Raw genomic sequence first — 21637 nt, forward strand, 5'->3', positions numbered from 1 at the left:
ACAAACACCCGGTACATCTTAGAACAGTGACTGCAGCATTTCTGCTAACAAATACACTACTTAATTAGCTTCATCGCTGTGAGGATGGGTGAGGGGCGGAGGGAGAAGAAGATGGGGTGCGCTTTTTGACATGTGGCATCAAAGACAGCATAGACTGAACAGCAGGGCGTGTGAGAAGGAGCTGGGACTGTTCAGTGTACAGGGTGCACCCACCCAGGGCCGCTGAGACTGAGATGCAGGGCTGACATCTTGGGGGTGAACAGCTGACACAACAGGCAGTAAACATCTCCCCCATGGGTGAGGCCTCGGCAGAAGGTGAGACGGGGTTAACGATCAGACGTCTCGTTCAATCCCCCCGGTGGAGTAAATGGGTTTTGATCAGGCGCCAGGAAGGACCAGAATAGGCAGGCTTTACATTTGTCAAGACCAACAGTTTTAATATTTTAAAAAACAATCCTATTACCGAACAAAAATAGAGCAAGGATTTCGGGAAACCTGCAATATAAATGTTTAATGGCAGTTTCTGCATACAGCTTTTGTATCCGCATATATAGCTTGGTTGGTTGTTGAGGGAAAAACAAGGAGTATTGCTTCACTGCTCCTTTGTGTGGATGCAGGCAGAGAGAGCCGGAATTGAATGGCTGGGAAGGACATTAGAATGTCTTTACTGCCTTTCTCATTTCTGTATCTCCCCATCTGCCGAGATGGAGGTGTAAAGAATAGCATCATTAAGGTAATGTGCCTGGGAAGGCAATGAGTTGAGATCTAACGTGGGCAGGTTCCTCGGCTCAGCCACCAGAAGCTTTAAATGCCCAATCTACAGTGACCTTTACCACAGAGAGAGGAGAGAGCTTAGTAACTCACACACAAACACACACACAGCCCACCAGACATATTGAACAACAAATATAATGTACACATTTAACATATAGATTATTGTGTTAAATGTCCTCTAAATCAATCACACAACATGGCTGATGACTCTGTTCTATTTGTTTGGAGATAAAGATCCGTCCAGTGTGGATATGAGTGTGTAATTGGAGGTTTGTGTCTGTCTGGGATCAGTTAGTCTGGAGTGTTGCAGCCTCCACAGCGTCACCAAACTCCGGGTTGTCTGTCAGCTGATATGCAGAGCGGAGCCCTTTCATGTCACCGGCATTCTCCCTGACAGAGTGGCAGAATGAGGGCAATTATAAATCACTTAGTGAGTGTGTGTTCCAGTAATGGATGGACCGCTGGACCAGACCAGCAGCACAGAGGTACCAGTATGCCTCTGTTGCTGTAACCCTCTTCCATCAGCAGCACCCCCTCCAGGGAGGAGACCATGAGGGGGGTTTAGTCAACCCCTGTATTAAGTGTCCAAGCACAGCCAAGCCAATCATTCCTCAGCCCCCACTCCTTCGCCCCCCTCCCCCTCCTGCAGCTAGAGTCAACAGCCATCCTTTAACACGCTCGTTCTCTTTGAATGTGTCGTTTCACTGTATTTGTAGGCAATCAGGAATGACCAGGGGTTCTTTTATTGTTTGATGGTCCAATGTGTGTTTTGTTTGGGCTGAGGACTTGGTGATGAATGTAACATTTTCTAGGGCGGTTGACCAATGAGTGGTGTGGGTCTAGGCGAGGTTGGCAGGTGGGGTTTTTCTTTAATAAGTCTAGAGGTGAGGGGAGCACACCATGTGATCAGTCATCCTGTCAGGATGCTCAACTCTGATTAGCCCAGTACTCTGGCTGACATATCTGACCTGCCACACTCCACAATGTCAAACGACTGTTCACCTAATGACTATTTTTAAGTTAGCCAAAAAGTCATCTTTTGTGACCTATCGTGAATCAAGTTTATTTATCTGATTCTTCTCTTACGAAAAGCTGAAAAACATCCATCTCTTTGTTGTGGCATTTTCAGAGTTTTCAGTATATAAGGTCACAGACATACTAAAATACACATCATCAAAATACACTACTTAAAAAAATCAAGGGAACACTAAAACAACACAATGTAACTCCATGTCAATCACACTTCTGTGAAATCAAACTGTCCACTTAGGAAGCAACACTGATTGACAATACATTTCACATGCTGTTGTGCAAATGGAATAGATAACAGGTGGAAATTATAGGCAATTAGCAAGACACCCCCAATAAAGGAGTGGTTCTGCAGGTGGTGACCACAGACCACTTCTCAGTTCCTATGCTTCCTGGCTGATGTTTTGGTCACTTTTGAATGCTGGCGGTGCTTTCACTCTAGTGGTAGCATGAGACGGAGTCTACAACCCACACAAGTGGCTCAGGAAGTGCAGCTCATCCAGGATGGCACATCAATGTGAGATGTGGCAAGAAGGTTTGCTGTGTCTGTCAGCGTTGTGTCCAGAGCATGGAGGCGCTACCAGGAGACAGGCCAGTACATCAGGAGACGTGGAGGAGGATGTAGGAGGACAACAACCCAGCAGCAGGACTGCTACCTCCGCCTTTGTGCAAGATGGAGGCGCTACCAGGAGACAGGCCAGTACATCAGGAGACGTGGAGGAGGACGTAGGAGGGCAACAACCCAGCAGCAGGACTGCTACCTCCGCCTTTGTGCAAGGAGGAGCAGGAGGAGCACTGCCAGAGCCCTGCAAAATGAGCTCCAGGAGGCCACAAATGTGCATGTGTCTGCTCAAACGGTCAGGAACAGACTCCATGAGGGTGGTATGAGGGCCTGACGTCCACAGGTGGGGGTTGTGCTTACAGCCCAACACCGTGCAGGACGTTTGGCATTTTCCAGAGAACACCAAGATTGGCAAATTCGCCACTGGCGCCCTGTGCTCTTCACAGATGAAAGCAGGTTCACACTGAGCACATGTGACAGACGTGACAGTCTGGAGACGCCGTGGAGAATGTTTTGCTGCCTGCAACATCCTCCAGCATGACTGGTTTGGAGGTGGGTCAGACATTGTGTGGTGTGGCATTTCTTTGGGGGGGCCGCACAGCCCTCCATGTGCTCGCCAGAGGTGGCCTGACTGCCATTAGGTACCGAGATGAGATCCTCAGACTCCTTGTGAGACCATATACTGGTGCGGTTGGCCCTGGGTTCCTCCTAATGCAAGACAATGCTAGACCTCATGTGGCTGGAGTGTGTCAGCAGTTCCTGCAAGAGGAAGGCATTGATGCTATGGACTAGCCCGCCCGTTCCCCAGACCTGAATCCAATTGGGCACATCTGGAACATCATGTCTCACTCCATCCACCAACGCCACGTTGCACCACAGACTGTCTAGGAGTTGGCGGATGCTTTTGTCCAGGTCTGGGAGGGCATCCCTCAGGAGACCATCCGCCACCTCATCAGGATCATGCCCAGGTGTTGTAGGGAGGTCATACAGGCACGTGGAGGCCACACACACTACTGAGCCTCATTTTGACTTGTTTTAAGGACATTACATCAAAGTTGGATCAGCCTGTAGTGTGGTTTTCCACTTTAATTTTGAGTGTAAATCCAAATCCAGACCTCCATGGGTTGATAAATTTGATTTCCATTGATTATTTTTGTGTGATTTTGTTGTCAGCACATTCAACTATGTAAAGAAAAAAGTATTTAATAAGAATATTTCATTCATTCAGATCTAGGATGTGTTATTTTAGTGTTCCCTTTATTTTTTTGAGCAGTGTATATCGCCCTCCATGATTTTCACTGGCCCGTCTGATTAGCTCTGGGAACCCTTTTGTTTCACCTGTCCTACGGAGGGTCGCTCTTCTAGCAGCATTTTATTAGTCCTAGTTGCTCCAGGCCCCCTGGCCTTGAATCCTCTCTATAGATCCCCCACTACCCCCATGTCCATATGTCCCCTGCTCCCCTTGTACTGTCAGGTGTGTGTCTGAGGCAGCCTAGTGCTATTGGTGGCTTTGGGCCTCCGTCAGAGACTCCAGAATAGATCTTTATTTACAGCACAGAAGTTGGAAACAGCTGGTCAATCCATTTAGCCTAAGGCCACTGATTTGTTCGTATTTACTACAACACCCAAAGAAAAGCCGGGTATTTTCCCCTCTCTCTTTCCTATTGATCCGGCGCTTAGAAAATCTGCTCTGCTGTCTAAACACTATTGATCCCTCCCTCTCGACGGCAGGCTACCCGCACCAGTGTATAAAGGGACTGGATGAATTGAAATTTCATTTCCGACAACTTGTTCCTGTTATTTTTACCCATTTTTTGAGGGTGGCGAACATGCGCTGGCGAGTCAATAGGCGGTTGGCGGAGGGAGGAGCAGTGGGGTGAGACTCGCTATGTCATACCAGACCGCACTGTAGTGTACAGCCATGGACAGCCAGGAATGAATTCCTCATTGAAGTTCCCAGTGATCATTATGGGCTATTAGGGCCTGCCGTAGGCCAGCCTGCCCGGCTCTCAGGTCTCTCAGGCCTGTCAGCAGCCAGTTGAATGGAGAGTCACAGCTACATCACAGAGCCAGCCAACACCCACAGAAAGAGCTGGAACTCAGTGCCAACATCCTCTCAAACATATGGATCGTATGGAGTTTTATAGCCAAATGAAGAGTCTTGTGAGGAACTACCCAACATGTTCTCTAGTCTGATGATGTTCTCTAGTCTGATGAGCTGCTTGTTGTCAAGCCTTTAGTTTAGCAGGATGCTGTTGGTTGTGGTTTCGACCAGGATGTGCGACCATACCTTACCTCTCTTGAGCAAAAGTGTGTGTGTGTGTGTGTGTGTGTGTGTGTGTGTGTGTGTGTGTGTGTGTGTGTGTGTGTGTGTGTGTGTGTGTGTGTGTGTGTGTGTGTGTGTGTGTGTGTGTGTGTGTGTGTGTGTTTGACATTATTCTCCTTTCTATGCCCTCTAGCTGCAGGACAGGAGTGCTGAGGTGCAGAGGCTTCAGAGGTCATTGGCTGAGCTACATGGACGAGAGATGGAGTGGGAGAGAGAGACATCTGCCCTGCAGGGCCAGCTGGGCCATGCCAGAGAGGAGCTCCACAGCGCCATCCTCAGGGTGAGCCCCGAACTGCATCCTGCCCCTCCGCAGCGATCCCCATTGTGTTCCACTCAGACGATTAGCACTGAGATATAGTGGTACATAAAAGGGGAGGCCCTGTTTTAATTAGCATAAATATTCATATAATGACCGTGAAGCCATCCCACGTTCCATTTCAGGCTCTTAGTGTTAATACATATTTTAATACATTATCATTACCACCATCATAATTCTCATTATGGTAACTGTAATTATTCGATTTATGACAGAATTATTATTTTGTTCCCTGCAGCCATCCCCATAAAACCACATTTTCCCTTGTGTATGGCGCTCTCGGTCTCCCCCCTCAAAAATATTGAATGGGCACTGATAAAGATAAACACACAAACACCCCAGCCTGATGGCTCCCGCGCCTGTAAAACACTCAATCTGAATTGCATATCTGCCTGGCGACCAGGCTTGTCATAAGCCGTATTAAGAAAAATGGTCACACGGTTTGACATAAATTGGAAAATGACATTTGGAAAGCGGCCGCTGCTGTGGAAATTAGAGATATTAAAATTATAAATCAGTGTCTGGATGTGCAAGGGGGTGTTGAGGAGAGGCTGAGTGTTCTCTTTCTCTCCATGTCCCTCCCTTTCTCTCTCTCTCTCTCTCTCTCTCTGTCTGTCTCGCTTGCTTCTCTTTCTTTCTCTGGGGACAGCAGAGGGTGTCTGGTCCTACAGGGACTTCTCTCTGGACCAGCGACCCTCTCTGTCTCTGCTCCGTAGGGACAAACACTCCCTCTCATTTGGCAGTGAAAGTAGAGGATATTGTCTGTGCTGGCGTAGTGTCCTGTCAGCTGATTTAGCAGCTCTCACGCTCTAACCTGCTAATGGATCATTTCAGAGGTGTGATATGCATAATGCAAATGTCTCCGCTGACACCTTTAAAAACAGACACTTCCCTCTCCCTTGTGTGCCTCACCTCTGCCCTCCGGGTGTGTGCGTGTGTGTGTGGGCATTTGTGTGTTTTGAGCAGAGGCAGGAACAGCAGCAGAAGGAAGAGCTGTTTGGTGAGCTGCAGAGGGAGGTGGACAGACTGAAGAATGAGAGACAGGAGATGCGAAAAAAGGTAATTGAGTGTTCTGTCTATTGACAGCATCAGTAACACACACACACACACACACACACACAGAGAGAGCTTACGAGAAAGGCATTTCACTGTACTTGTGCATGTGACATTACACACACACTGTCTATAACAACCTTCCTTTGCTCAATGAAAAACAGTAACCCTACTCATATACACACACACATGTGTACAGTCCAGTACCATCAACTGCTCATTCTTCATACTGCCTGGCTGGACTGCACATCCCTTCCTTTCATTGAGCTCAAAGAGAGGCTCCACAAAAGACTGGAACTGCTGTGGGGCTGCGTGCCTTGACACTGCCGACCCTGAGCTATTGAGGAAAAAAAGACATCTGCTTTAAGATGAGGCGCAACTCTGCTACCTTCAAGGCGTGGGTTAAAGCCTCTTTTCATCCCAAGGAGGGGGGGGATATTACATCTCTGTGTCCCTGGGGGAGGAATGTTGCATTCAGATACAGGGTATTTGTGTTGCGAGAGAAGAGGTCAAGAGTGATGTCATCCTCCTTGGATCTGGAAGAAGAGAGGTCACCTCTATAAGAGCAATCCCACCCAGACTGGGTTCATGTGCCATTCTCTGCCCTCCGACTCTCAAGATGTTCACACTCAGATTGAACTATCACTTAAGAAGTTTCTGAAGATTTATTTTCCATCAGGCAAGTCTTTCCTTGCTCAATAGCTGCTGTTTACCGTAAAGCGCTCTCTAAGGCCTCCACTCAGTTCGGCTTCATTTCCCTAACTGCCAGAGTTCCAGTACAGCTGAATGTCACCTCCCTGCCAGGGGCCACTGTTAATAAAGCCCAGGGGCCTGAGGTACCTGCGTCAGCCTCTCCTGTCCTGGGAGGTCTATATCGCTGTCGCTTCCCCCTCTTCTCCTCCACACACACCCTCGCACCGTCCATCCCTTGCTCCTGCCCTCCCTCACTCCCACCCTGCCTCGCCCTCCCTCACCCCCGCCATCCCTCTCCCCTGCATTACCTCTCCCAAACTGCCCAGCCACAGCACCAATATTTCAGCACTTTTTACTCCTGCTGTAAGTTTTTGCTGTTCTCTCTTAATATTTAAAGAGGTATTTCTGAAGAGGTCAAGGAAAGAAAGGAGAGGCACTTTGTCTTATTAAGGATTCAGATGCTTCTCACTCCAGGTCTAGTGAGGGTTGAGAGGGGGGGTCCAACCACTCAGTAGGACTAGATAGCAGCATTAGTTATTCATCTGGACTGGACCTGTTGTTGAATGTCAGGAGACTTAGCACTATTGAGAATGTGAACGCTATTAAAGTCCCAGTACAGTCAAAATTCTGTCTTTTTGTAACATATTGTGCAACAGCTGATGAAAGAACACTGTACATGTGTGGAAAAACTCTGTAAATGTGATCATTGTATTTCCAATCAGATTCAGGAAATAACAATCTACACAATACCTTCTAATCAGCAGGTTTTGCTTGGGTGAAGTTTTGGCTTTCCTGTAGACATCACTAGGCAGTAAATTAGTTAGGCCAATGACAAGGAGTTTCAAACCTCTCTGCCAATAACAGCAAGTTCTCAGTTCCCCCTCCCCACTCAGACCACTTTTCTTTTCTTTACCTTTATTTAACCAGGTTAGCTAGTTGAGAACCTGTTCTCATTTACAACTGCGAACTGGCCAAGATAAAACAAAGCAATGTGACACAAACAACAACACAGAGTTACACATGGAATAAACAAGCGTACAGTCAATAACACAATAGAAAAACATCAAGTCTATATACCATGTATGCAAATGGCGTGAGGAGGTAAGTTAATAAATAGGCCATAATAGCGAAGTAATTACAATTTAGCAAATTAACACTGGAGTGATAGATGTGCAGATGATGATGTGCAAGTAGAAATGCTGGTGCGCAAAAGAGCAGAAAAATAAATAAAACAATACGGGGATGAGGTAGGTAGATTGGGTGGGCTATTTACAGATGGGTTATGTACAGCTGCAGCAATCGGTTAGCTGCTCAGATAGCTGATGTTTAAAGTTAGTGAGGGAAATATAAGTCTCCAGCTTCAGCGATTTTTGCAATTCGTTCCAGTCATTGGCAGCAGACAACTGGAAGGAAAGGCGGCCAAAGAAGATGTTGGCTTTGGGGATGTCCGGTGAGATACAGTGGGGCAAAAAAGTATTTAGTCAGCCACCAATTGTGCAAGTTCTCCTACTTAAAAAGATGAGAGAGGCCTGTAATTTTCATCATAGGTACACTTCAACTATGACACAAAATGAGGGGAAAAAATCCAGAAAATCACATTGTAGGATTTTTAATGAATTTATTTGCAAATTATTGAAGTGGACCTCATCTTTTTAAGTGGGAGAACTTGCACAATTGGTGGCTGACTAAATATTTTTTTGCCCCACTGTATACCTGCTGGAGCACGTGCTACGAGTGGGTGTTGTTATCGTGACCACTGAGCTGAGATAGCGAAGACTTATAGATGACCTGGAGCCAGTGGGTCTCACGACGAATATGTAGCTAGGGCCAGCCAACGAGAGCATACAAGTCGCAGTAGTGGGTGGTGTATGGGGCTTTGGTGACAACGGGTGCAGGCAGCGAACGGTTGAAAAGCATGCATTTAGTTTTACTAGCGTTTAAGTGCAGTTGGAGGCCACGGAAGGAGTGTTGTATGGCATTGAAGCTCGTTTGGAGGTTTGTTAACACAGTGTCCAAAGAAGGGCCAGATGTATACAGAATGGTGTAGTCTGCGTAGAGGTGGATCAGGGAATCACCCGCAGCAAGAGCGACATCACTCCCAGACAGTCCCAGCAAAATTCTTGCTTGATAAATCTTTTTATTTGACCATTTTATTGGAAAACTAATACAGTAAGGTACTTAATTGTTACTCAGAACTGACTTTATATTGATATAAAATGGCTGCTTTGTTATAACAGCCCTTCTGTGTAACCTCACACTCTATCTCTTCACCCTCTGTGTACTTAACATGTTGTGTGTGTTTCTCCTCAGCTTTGTGGTAGAGAAGAGGAGCTGAAGAGGCTGAGAGATGAGCAGCATCAGCTCAAGGACAAGGTCTGTGGCTCTGGGCTCTGGCTGACAACTTTGTGCTACCCCGAACAGGATGACACACAATGCTGCTTAACAAGGCCTCTCCTCTCACGCTGCTGTGTTGTGAGGTGCCTGACTGACTGACACAGCGTAGGCATCTTCTAACGCCTGCTTTCAACCCTTCAACTTCACATTTGCCTCTTAAGCAGTGGGAGCCGACGTGTAATGAGGCTTTTGGTCGGCCCTTAAAGGCCAAAGAGTGGGTCAGGAGCGTTCACGGTGATTGGTGTGGTGTGTGTGTGTGTCTGCGTGTATGCACATGTCTACTGGGCATGGCCTTGGCAGCCCACACTAATGAGGGCTCAGACAAGCCCTGTCCCAGTCAATAGAGGGTGAAAGTGGGACAGAGCAGAGGGAAGACCTGGGACAGAGGGTGATAATCTGTAGACGGAGGAAGAGAGGGAACAAGAGAGAAATAGAAAAGGGTCAGACGGGCGTTTTAGGTGGTCTGCAGGTCTGCGCTAGATCCCTGTGTGAGGGTGAGTAACCCCGGACGAGTGTTGAGCGCTGGGCCTGCGTGTTTTTACAGCGCGGCCTCACTGTGCTCTGGGACCGCAATAAACCACGGCCTTCAAAGCACAGCCCAGCTCCACTAACTGCTGAGTGCTTCTCTGGTGGTTGGACAAGATTACTCTCAAAACAAAGTGCAGACAGGTTGATTGATAGAAGGGTCTGTAGAGGTGCGCGCCACAGTGTTTATTCACACCCCGCTAACACTCGTTTGTTTCATTCGCATGGACTTTTATGTGCTGATCCTGTTACTGTGTGAGTTTGTCAGTTCATAAAGAATAGTCCTGCTCTTTCAGTGGGTTTTAGTGGAAACTCACTGGGGCTGCTGTGGATTTGTTGTTTTAACATCCTGGGAACTAGCTGTGACAGGAGGGACAGTCTGCTCTTTGCCACAGCAGACACCGTGATGACGAGCGTGTTTACATGAGTGTCTGTACTATGTCCTTGACCGTTAATGTGTATGTTCTTAGTGTGTGTGAGTTGCGTTTCTAGATGTCTCCTGACTGATATGAATGACTGAAGATGTCTATTTGAGGATATAACTGACTGTGACTGTGTGTCTATGTGCAGGTGAGGGAGAGCGATGTGCAGGCTGTGTGGCTGCAGAGCCAGGCTGACGTGGTGGGTCGGGAGCTCTGGGAGGAGAGTGCCCAGCGTGACAGGGAGCTCTGGGAGTGGAGGGACCGCTACCATGCTGCTTCAGAGGGACTTAGGCTAAGGGAGGCTGGGCTTGAGGAGGTGCAGAGGGCCAGGGACACGGCCCTCAGAGGCCTGAGACTACAGGAGGAGAAGACCTACAGTCTGGGGGCCCAGATGCAGGAGCTGCAGCACAGCCTGGACAGCCTACAGGGCAGGGTGAGTGGCTGGGACTGGGGAGGTACAGGGAGCAGGGTTGAGGGTGTGGGGGGGGGGGTCGAGGGACAGGTAGGAAGAAGAGGGGAGAGGTGGAAGGGAGTCTGGGCCTGGGGAGGAGGGGGAGGTGGCATGGTTCTAGGAGCTGTGGGGGTCGGAGGGAGGGAGCAGGGTTGGTGACGGTGGTGTGGCTGCAGTGTGGGTGTAGTGAGGACCCGGTCAGGCTCCATCACATCAGGTCACTGGGGTCTAATTAAACTGAGCTCCACATTAGGTTGCAATCTGCAAACATGTACAGGAAATTCATTTTTTTTTTCACTCCTCGCTTTCAAGTGCATGGCCGTGTTAAATGCATATGACCCCCTTGGTTTTAATTACAATGTTGTGCTTAGCAGGCAGGTTAATGACGCTCCTTAATCGGCTCTGTGGAAAATTAGCCTCACAGAGAGAAAGGATGTTTGCTATTTTTTTACTGATGTGTTTCTTTCTTGTCATTTGATTGTTTATTGTGTTAAAAAGGACATTATAACCCAGTTAACTACGACTGTTAGAAATAACTCCTGTCGGTAAACTGAAAATCACTCAGCCATAACCCTCTCACAATCAGAATGTTCTATGTGGAAATAAGGCTCCTCTGTTTCAGACCCCCCCCTCTGTGAAAGCATGTGTGGTGAACCTCAGACTGACCTTGTGGCTCTCTGTCTGCTCATTCTCCTGTGTCTGTCTGTCTGTCTGTCTGTCTGCTCATTCTCCTGTGTCTGTCTGTCTGTCTGCTCATTCTCCTGTGTCTGTCTGTCTGTCTACTCATTCTCCTGTGTCTGTCTGGTCTGTCTGCCCATTCTCCTCTGTCTGTCTGTCTGTCTGCTCATTCTCCTGTGTCTGTCTGTCTGTCTGCTCATTCTCCTGTGTCTGTCTGTCTGTCTACTCATTCTCCTGTGTCTGTCTGTCTGGTCTGTCTGTCTGCTCATTCTCCTGTGTCTGTCTGTCTGGTCTGTCTGTCTGTCTGTCTGTCTGTCTCTGTGTGTGTGTGTGTGTGTGTGTGTGTGTGTGTGTGTGTGTGTGTGTGTGTGTGTGTGTGTGTGTGTGTGTGTGTGTGTGTGTGTGTGTGTGTGTGTGTGTTGAAATCCTCAGCCACTCTTTAGATACCCCAATCGACAACCAGCCCTCTCCTCCCCAGCCCACTCACCCATTCCACATGTTTCCGGTATCAGTGTTGTTGTTAATTGCCTCATCCCAGTCAGCCTCTCTCTGTCTCTCATGCGTATGATTACTCACGACAAAATAACACTATCACTATAGCCGTGTGTTTTCATTATTCGGGTACCAATGTGGAGTCTCATCATATTTTAACAGATTTGGGCAACAAAAACAGAGAGAGAAAGCTGCTTTATCAATAATTATGTGTAATCCACAACAATTTCACAGAAGCTCAATAACAGCAGCAGAAATGGTTCTGGATAAACTCTTATTCTCCAATTTGCAGTGGAATGGAGGGATGGAGCTAGCAGACAAACCCATTTCCCTAAAACAGGAAACATCGTCTTGCTTATCTAGGACATGTTTTTTGTCCAAATGGGAAACTAACTGGACAGAATGTCTATATATATATTGTGTTCTTTTCTAATGTACAATTGTGAGTGTTGCCACCATTAAATGGTTCGTAGGGCTATTACCTATTTATGTGTTATTATGTGTGTCTATAGGATGGAACTAAAACCATCACGCTCTTTGTCATTGTTTTCCTGTATCCCAGTAAGACGGAACATAGAGAACAACAGTAAATAAACGTTTGATTTGAACCTTTTTGCTTCTTGCTGATTGCAAATAATGCCTGTGATTTGAACAGGAAAGTGCTTTCCACATAGCTATTACTGTACAATCAGCCTGTTCTCTATCCTGTCCTTGATGTGTTCTTCAGTGTGTTTCGTTCCCTCCTGTCCCGCAGCTTGCCCAGAAGGAAGAGATGGTCGTGGCTCTCAGAGTGAAGCTGCAGGACCATGAAGAAGATGCCCGCGTTCTCCGCCAACAGCTGCTCTCCTCCCAAGATGCACTGCAGCAAGTTGCTGCCGAGCTGAGGTCATGTAAAAGAGAGAGGGAGAAGCAGGTAAGAAAAGGAGTTTCATTTGACCCATTAAGAGCCATGTATTGGCATGTTTATGACAATGGAATGACACTTGTCGCAGGATAGCCAGTGTGTGGAGACAGAGGAGAGACTGGCTGAGATCAGAGCTGATCTGGTCCAACTACAGCAGCAGTATACCACCTGCTATGCCCAGGTACTTGAACCTTGATAGAAAGTCACTCGTACATAATATTTTAAAATGGTCTGTAGGTTTATCCATATACTGTACCTCTGTTATTAGCCTATTTTCTGTTAGACCCATACTATTTCTCTGTCTGTGTGTAGCTCGTCCAGGAGGAGGCTGGGGTGGGCAGGCTGAGGGAGGAGCTGCGTGAGGTGGGGGAACAGAGGGACAGACTGGCCTTTCAGGTGACAGAGAACCAGGACCTGAGCCATGACCTGGACCTGCTCAATGAGAAACACAAGGCTGCACAGCATGAGGTACTGGCCTTAACATCTCTCCTCCATCTGTCTCCTCTCCCTCATCCAACCAACCCTCGTTGTAATGCCCCTTAGCTGGTCAGCTCACAAACAGGCAATCAGAAATGTCATGGCCTTTTTTAAACTTTTTTTAATTGAACCTTTATTTAACTTGGATCAGGATGTTTCATGTTTCATAATGGATGTGAAATACAAAATGTCTTTACCAAGGTCATTGTTAAGAATGTGTCGATATAGTGTAGTTGTCAGGGTATGCGTGAAGGGCTGTAGGAAGTCAGGTGTAGGAGAGCAGATATTTGGTAGCAAACTGGAGCCTTTTATTTGGCGAACCAAAAGCACACTGCACAAACAAACACGAAATTCGCGCAACCAGCCTAACGTGCGCATACATGAAAACGTAAAAAATACCACACAAAGACATGAGAGAAATGAGAACCAGGTGTGTGGGAAAATGAGACAAATCAAATGGAAAATGAAGACCAGCGACGTCGAATGCCGAACACCACCCGAACAAAGAGAGGAATCGACTTCGGCAGAAGTCGTGACAGGAGTGTTGTTTTAAGTCTTCACAGCAGAAGAAGAACCATACATACTGACAGGTAAAGGCAGTGTGTGGAAGTAGGGACTGACCAAGGTGTGTGGTTGTGCTCAGGTGACCAACAGGGTTGAGACAGTGCTGAGACTGACCACAGAACTGAGCACCGCCCAGGAACACCTGAAATCAGCTCAGGATGGGGTGAGGCCTGAGATCTAACGCATCCCTTTTTAATTAGTCAACATGGATGGGGTTGTACAGACCTGCCTAATGCAGTCTCTACAGCCATCGAAGACGAGTCCAAGTGCTGCCGGTTTATAGAGGGGCTAGTTCAGCACAGACCCCCCCCCCGTGTCTCCCTGAGGAGAAAGCTCAAGGACATGGTGACCTTGTTAGTGTCCAGCCAGCCCTGTACCTTGGGACTTAGAAAAGACACCTGACTGTGTCCCATGAACCTTCTGTGTTATTTCAGAGTTTTCTTCCTGATGGAGAACTTGTAGAGGACATGTCAATGGCCGTACGCTGTGTTGTGCTGGTTTATTTATTCCTCTCTCTCTCTGACTGGTCAGATATTTGTTTCCCAGAATGTCCTTGTGTTATAAATGGGACAGGCCTGTCACTTCAATGCTGAGAGGATGTTTTGACTTCCTTGAAAGATTTTTATTTATTTAATTTTGGGTTGGAGGAGAGTGGTGAATAATGCATTGGGAACCTGCTACATCTACTGTTTTTATCATTAGCATGCAGCCCAAGTTATCTGCAGAATACTTATGAGTGCCAGTGAAATGTTTGTGATGTTATTTATTTATGTTGCCCTCTCAAATATTCATTTGTTTATTTATTCATGGCAGAACTAACTGCAATTGGAAAATTCATTTTTTGCTGAAGGGCACATGCCCCCCCCCCCTACATAAAGGGAAGGGGGCACATCAGGCCTGTTAGTAATTGCTTTACGTGGCGTTTCCTGAGACTCACGGGAGATGTCATTTAAACTGAACAGACGGGTGAAGAGAGGGACTGAGAGAGAGAGATGGAATGGGTCGGGTTGAGAGGTGGGGATGGGAGGGGAGAGGAGTTTATCACTCACTCGAAACTTGCTGCTGGAGTGGGTGGTGTTTTTATTTAACCTTTATTTAACAAGGCAAGTCAGTTAAGATCATATTCTTATTTTCAATGACGGCCTAGGAACGGTGGGTTAACTGCCTTGTTCAGGGGCAGAACGACAGATTTTTACCTTGTCAGCTCGGGGATTTAATCTTGCAACCTTTCGGTTACTAGTCCAACGCTGTGACCACTAGGCTACCTGCCGCCCCAGGGGGGAAACCACATATATCCACATATATTACAGGGAATCTGATTCCACTTCTCCAGACAACAAGCTCTACAGGTCTGACTACAAGCAGAATAGAGGAGAACACAGTGGTTTTGTCTCTGGTTGTCTCCATGCTCCCCTGCCTTCTCTTCTTGTCTGCTCACAGCACTGTTTTCTTTAATTATATGGACTGGGATTTTGTTCAATTTCACACTTGCGTCCACACATGGAGCAATTGTTTCCTGATAAGGGGTAATGTGTCACTAAACATTAAATTATATGTATATTGTGTGTGTGTGTGTGTGTGTGTGTGTGTGTGTGTGTGTGTGTGTGTGTGTGTGTGTGTGTGTGTGTGTGTGTGTGTGTGTGTGTGTGTGTGTGTGTGTGTGTGTGTGTGTGTGTGTGTGTGTAGCTGTCAGTGCAGGCTCAGCAGGAGCAGGCCCTTGGAGAGGAGGTGCAGAGGCTGCAGAAGGAGGTGAGCTGTCTCCAGGGCAGCCTGAGTCAGAGAGAGGAGGACATGGAGGCACAACTACAGACAACTGGCCAGCTACAGCAGGAGAGGGACAGCCTGCTCACACAGGTCAGCTTACACACACACATCATACCACATCCTTAGTGAGACTATTCAACACTGTTTACAGTAGCTACTGGAATGATGATCTTCAGATAGATGGGCTTGGTGCCAGGCCTATTATATAGCTGCATAAACTATACAATATTAATACACACACCATAATCTGTATACACTATACAATATGTATACACACACCATAATCTATATAACTATACAATATGTATACACACACCATAATCTATATACACTATACAATATGTATACACACACCATAATCTATATAACTATACAATATGTATACACACACCATAATCTATATACACTATACAATATGTATACACACACCATAATCTATATAACTATACAATATGTATACACACACCATAATCTATATACACTATACAATATCTATACACACACTATAATCTATATAACTATACAATATTAATACACACACCATAATCTATATAACTATACAATATTAATACACACACCATAATCTGTATACACTATACAATATGTATACACACACCATAATCTATATAACTATACAATATGTATACACACACCATAATCTATATAACTATACAATATGTATACACACACCATAATCTATATAACTATACAATATTAATACACACACCATAATCTATATAACTATACAATATGTATACACACTATAATCTATATAACTATATAATATGTATACACACACCATAATCTATATAATTATACAATATGTATACACACACCATAATCTATATAATTATACAATATGTATGCACACACTATAATCTATATAACTATACAATATGTATACACACACCATAATCTATATAACTATACAATATGTATACACACACCATAATCTATATAAACTATACAATATGTATACACACACCATAATCTATATAACTATACAATATGTATACACACACCATAATCTATATAATTATACAATATGTATACACACACTATAATCTATATAAACTATACAATATGTATACACACACTATAATCTATATAAACTATACAATATGTATACACACACCATAATCTATATAACTATACAATATGTATACACACACCATAATCTATATAACTATACAATATGTATACACACACCATAATCTATATAATTATACAATATGTATACACACACTATAATCTATATAAACTATACAATATGTATACACACACTATAATCTATATAATTATACAATATGTATACACACACCATAATCTATATCACTTGTCACTCACATGTTTCTACACCATAATCTATATAATATACACTATGTATTCACACATATCTATATAACTATACAATATGTATAACCATCATAATCTATATCCTATTACAGTATGTCTAACCCTCTCATCCCTCCTATTACAGTATGTCTAACCCTCTCATCCCTCCTATTACAGTATGTCTAACCCTCTCATCCCTCCTATTACAGTATGTCTAACCCTCTCATCCCTCCTATTACAGTATGTCTAACCCTCTCATCCCTCCTATTACAGTATGTCTAACCCTCTCATCCCTCCTATTACAGTATGTCTAACCCTCTCATCCCTCCTATTACAGTATGTCTAACCCTCTCATCCCTCCTATTACAGTATGTCTAACCCTCTCATCCCTCCTATAACAGTATGTCTAACCCTCTCATCCCTCCTATTACAGTATGTCTAACCCTCTCATCCCTCCTATAACAGTATGTCTAACCCTCTCATCCCTCCTATTACAGTATGTCTAACCCTCTCATCCCTCCTATTACAGTATGTCTAACCCTCTCATCCCTCCTATTACAGTATGTCTAACCCTCTCATCCCTCCTATTACAGCATGTTTAACCCTCTCATCCCTCCTATTACAATATGTCTAACCCTCTCATCCCCATATAGGGTTGTAAAATGGAGGTAACTTTACCAAAACTCCCCGGTTTTAAAGGAATGCAGTTTGTAGAGTCACAAGCTTGATGTAATCTTTGTTTACTTTGGGACCAAATACTACTTTAACGCAGATAATACTTTTGGTCCCCTAAATTGGGGGGACTATGTCCAAAAAGAGTAATTTCTAAACAGTTCACCCGATATGGATGCAAATCCATAAGTGCTGGAGTACAGAGCCAAAACAACAAGAAATGTCACTCTCCCAATATTTATAGAGGTCTATAAGGGCACAGGGCGAGACCCAAATGCAGACACGGGACGCAGATAGTTTGAGTCTCTGATATTTATTATAATACAAGGGACAAGCAAGAGAGTTGTCGTGGACAGGCAAAAGATCATAAACAAGGTCAGAGTCCAGGAGGTACAGAGTGGCAGGCAGGCTCAAGGTCAGGGTGGGCAGTATGGTCAGGCAGGTGGGTTCAGAGTCAAGGCAGGCAAGGGTCAAAACCGGGAGGACTAGCTAAAGGGAGAAAAGAAAAGCAGGAGCACGGAAAAACACCCTGGTTGACTTGACAAGACGAACTGGCAACAGACAAACAGGGAACACCGGAATAAGTAGCCAGGGACTAATGGGGAAAACGGGTGACACCTGGAAGTGGGTGGAGACAATCACAAAGACAGACACAAACTATGAGAGAGAGCCCATGGTGTGGCTGTGTTGTGTGCAGTAATGTGTGCTGTTGAGGAGAAGCAGCAGAGACAAAGGAGTGGGCAGTCAGCCATCCCTCTCTCTTTCTCTCCACGGCATCAACAAACACAGCACAGCACAGCCGTGGAATTCCAATTAGTATCATTTAATTAGAAGTAGGCAGCCTCTTGGCACAGTTCCTTCATTTCTTTGAATCTTGTTTATGCACCTTGATTGTTTCACAATATAGATTTATTTTAATTAGCTAAGATTGATGAAATTGCATTGATTCTGTATCCTTATCCAAAAGAAATCCCCATTCCTCCTCCTCCCCCCTGCTATGTTATTTTTCCTAATTACTGGTACAGTCTGGGACTAGGGCTGGGGTTTGTAATAGTGACAGCTTTGACCATTTTGTAATCACGGTTAGATTTATCGTTATTTATTGCATGTGCTGTCACATTGTTGTGATGTGAAAGGCGTTTTTTGAGTTTGTGGACCTGTGTGATCGACCAAGTTTGGTGTTCTGTTCTGCCTCAGTCACAAGATAAGATAGTCAGACTGCTCTTTTGTCTTTAGCTGAGTGTTCAGCCTCTGTACACTCGACAGACAGACAGACAGACAGACAGACAGACAGGCAGACAGACAGGCAGGCAGGCAGGCAGGCAGACAGACAGACAGACAGACAGCCCTGAGAGCACGCACCTTGGGTGTGTCGAAGCGGCTACAGACGCCATGGTTAACACCAACGTCTCCTTCCCAACCCAGAGCTCTTTTAATTTTGATTGATGAAAACGTTTATCTTCTGCATAACAACCCTCCACCCCCACCTCCCCCACTCTCCATTTTCCCAGCTCCCGCTGCCTTCCACACACACCCAGTAAGAAAATTATATTAGAAACAAAATGAGATTCGAAATGTTATGTTCGACAAGTGACTTGATGAAAGGGTTTCATTGCAGGTCCTGATCCATGGAAATGTTATGCTAATAATACTGCTAGCCAAGCGATCTAGTTGGAAATTAATCAGTGGTTGAGCTGCTAGAGAGAGGGAGGGAGAGAGAGAGGCTGCTCTATAAACACCCTTCCCCCCTTCCCTCACCACCTCTCTCTCCCTCTCTCTAGCACTGAATCTCATCAAAAATAGCCATGGGGTGTTGTCTGTGTGATGAGGTTGGGAGAGAAATAGGGAGTTAGAAGATTACACTGCAGCTTAGCACTGATTGATGCAGTAATGTATGCAGCAGGCCAGGCAGACTGGCAGGCTGGCTGTATTATGGATTAGAGCTCCCCCCTCTCTCTCCACATCAGTCCCCCTCCCTATATCTGTCCTAGTATTATTATATTTATCCTCTTCATCTGTCCTCTTTTCTCTGCATGTATCTTTTACCTCCATATTTGTGTATGTCTACACAGCTTGTTATGTCACAGACTGCCTCAATCCATCCTCTCACTTCCTCCCTCCCTCCATTCCTGGGAGACATCAATGTACTGGAGTCACTAATGGAGTCATTAACAGATTTAACTCATTTAAAAGAACACAATTAGTGATGGGGTCTTAATGATGTTTGTAAGTTAAATGCAAACTAATCGTGTTTCTCTCTTCCTCTCTCTCACTCTTCTGGCTTAGAAGTCAGTATGAACGAAGGAGTAGATGAATCACAGAAGTGTTTTGTGGGTGTGGGTGCGTGTCTCCCAGCCATGTTACAAGTCTGTGGGATTTATTATTTTTACCCTGAGAGCCATCTGTTACACTGCTCCTTATTTTTGTAATGCATCATCAGCCAGGGGAAAACTAATATTATCTCATCTGGGATATTGTACTCTGGAGTGTAATAATGTAATGTAGTGTAATGTGGTGTCATTAAAGTGCCTCGGTGGAGCTGCAGGGAGAGGAAGGAAGGCTGAAGGAGTGTATTGTATCATATCTGTCTGTTCTGTCTGTGTGTCCCCTACACCCCCCATATGTGCGTACACACACACACACACACACACACACACACACACACACACACACACACACACACACACACACACACACACACACATACATACATACATACATACATACATACACACACATACACACAAACAAATACACACACACACACACACACACACACACACACACACACACACAAAAATACAAACATACATACATACATACACACACACATACACACAAACAAATACAAACACACACACACACACAAATACAAACACATACACACACACACACATGCACATACATACACATTCTCCCTACACACTCCCTCACTGACACTACCCTCTGTCTCCAGCGGGACAACCAGCAGGGGGCAGTGTGTGTTCTGCGTGGGGAGCTGCAGCGGTGGCAGGCGGAGGCCCGGGCTCAGCAGGAGAGCAGGGAGGAGGAGGTGTTGGGGCTGAGGGCTGAGCTACAGGAGACCCAGGGCAGGCTGCAGCAGTGTAGAGCAACCATGAAGCACCTCCGCTCTGACCTGGAGCACGCCCAGAGACAGACCAGGCAGGCAGAGGAGGAGGTGGGTGAGAGGAGTGAGAGGAGTACAGTACACAGAAAGACAGGAACATGGATTTGTCTTCACTTTAATAGGCAGTGAAGTACCCTCAGTACTATGCCTATTACAGGTTTATGTAAGCCATTATACAGGCATATTGAAGTAGACTACAGTGTTCTGAGAATGTGTCCCCCCACAGGCATCTGATAGGGAGAACCGTCTGTGGGGCCAGGAGGCAGAGTTGTCCAGGCTGAGGGCTGTGCTGCAGGAGGCTGAGAGCAGAGCAGCAGACACAGAGACCAGGCTGCAGCCCCTGACCCAGTCCCTGGAGCTGTACAGGGTCAAGTACCAGGCCTGCCTCACCAAGATCTCCCAGCAGGACAGCACTCTACAGGCCCAGGACGAGGACCTGAAGGAAGCCAGGGCTCAGGTCAGCTCCCACGCCATCCTCACCCTGCAGGAAAACTAAGAGCTGATACTGGAGCTTTTTCTAGTATTTTGAGAGCTTCTATCTGCTTGAGGTTCTGTCTGCAAGAGCTTCTATCTGCTAAAGCTTCTATCTGCTTGGGGATCTGTCTGCTAGAGGTTCTGTCTGCTAGAGCTTCTATCTGCTTGGGGATCTGTCTGCTAGAGGTTCTATCTGCTAGAGCTTCTATCTGCTAGAGGTTCTGTCTGCTAGAGGTTCTGTCTGCTTGGGGATCTGTCTGCTAGAGGTTCTGTCTGCTAGAGCTTCTATCTGCTGAAGGTTCTATCTGCTTGGAGATCTGTCTGCTAGAGCTTCTGTCTGCTAGAGCTTCTGTCTGCTAGAGGTTCTGTCTGCTAGAGCTTCTGTCTGCTAGAGGTTCTGTCTGCTAGAGCCTCTATCTGCTAGAGGTTCTATCTGCTAAATCATCTATCTGCTTGGGTATCTGTCTGCTAGAGCTTCTATCTGCTAGAGTATCTGTCTGCTAGAGCTTCTGTCTGCTAAAACTTCTATCTGCTTGGGGATCTGTCTGCTAGAGGTTCTGTCTGCTAGAGGTTCTGTCTGCTAGAGCTTCTGTCTGCTAGAGGTT

At 45.8% G+C, this 21637-nt stretch overlaps 1 protein-coding gene across 1 annotated transcript in view; it reads left to right on the forward strand.

Moving 5' to 3' along the window:
* The window catches only part of LOC135552979 (golgin subfamily A member 6-like protein 24), a 104585-nt gene that overhangs the window by 77921 nt on the left and 5027 nt on the right, over nt 1-21637 (forward strand). The window contains exons 7-16 of the mRNA XM_064984983.1: nt 4825-4971; nt 5974-6066; nt 9064-9126; nt 10243-10527; nt 12470-12628; nt 12708-12800; nt 12932-13087; nt 15347-15514; nt 20388-20609; nt 20785-21015. Of these exons, the coding sequence (XP_064841055.1) occupies nt 4825-4971; nt 5974-6066; nt 9064-9126; nt 10243-10527; nt 12470-12628; nt 12708-12800; nt 12932-13087; nt 15347-15514; nt 20388-20609; nt 20785-21015 (1617 nt within the window). The remainder of the gene's footprint in view (nt 1-4824; nt 4972-5973; nt 6067-9063; nt 9127-10242; nt 10528-12469; nt 12629-12707; nt 12801-12931; nt 13088-15346; nt 15515-20387; nt 20610-20784; nt 21016-21637) is intronic.

This window comes from Oncorhynchus masou, chromosome 2 (assembly GCF_036934945.1).
Source record: "Oncorhynchus masou masou isolate Uvic2021 chromosome 2, UVic_Omas_1.1, whole genome shotgun sequence".
Taxonomy (NCBI): Eukaryota; Metazoa; Chordata; class Actinopteri; order Salmoniformes; family Salmonidae; genus Oncorhynchus; species Oncorhynchus masou.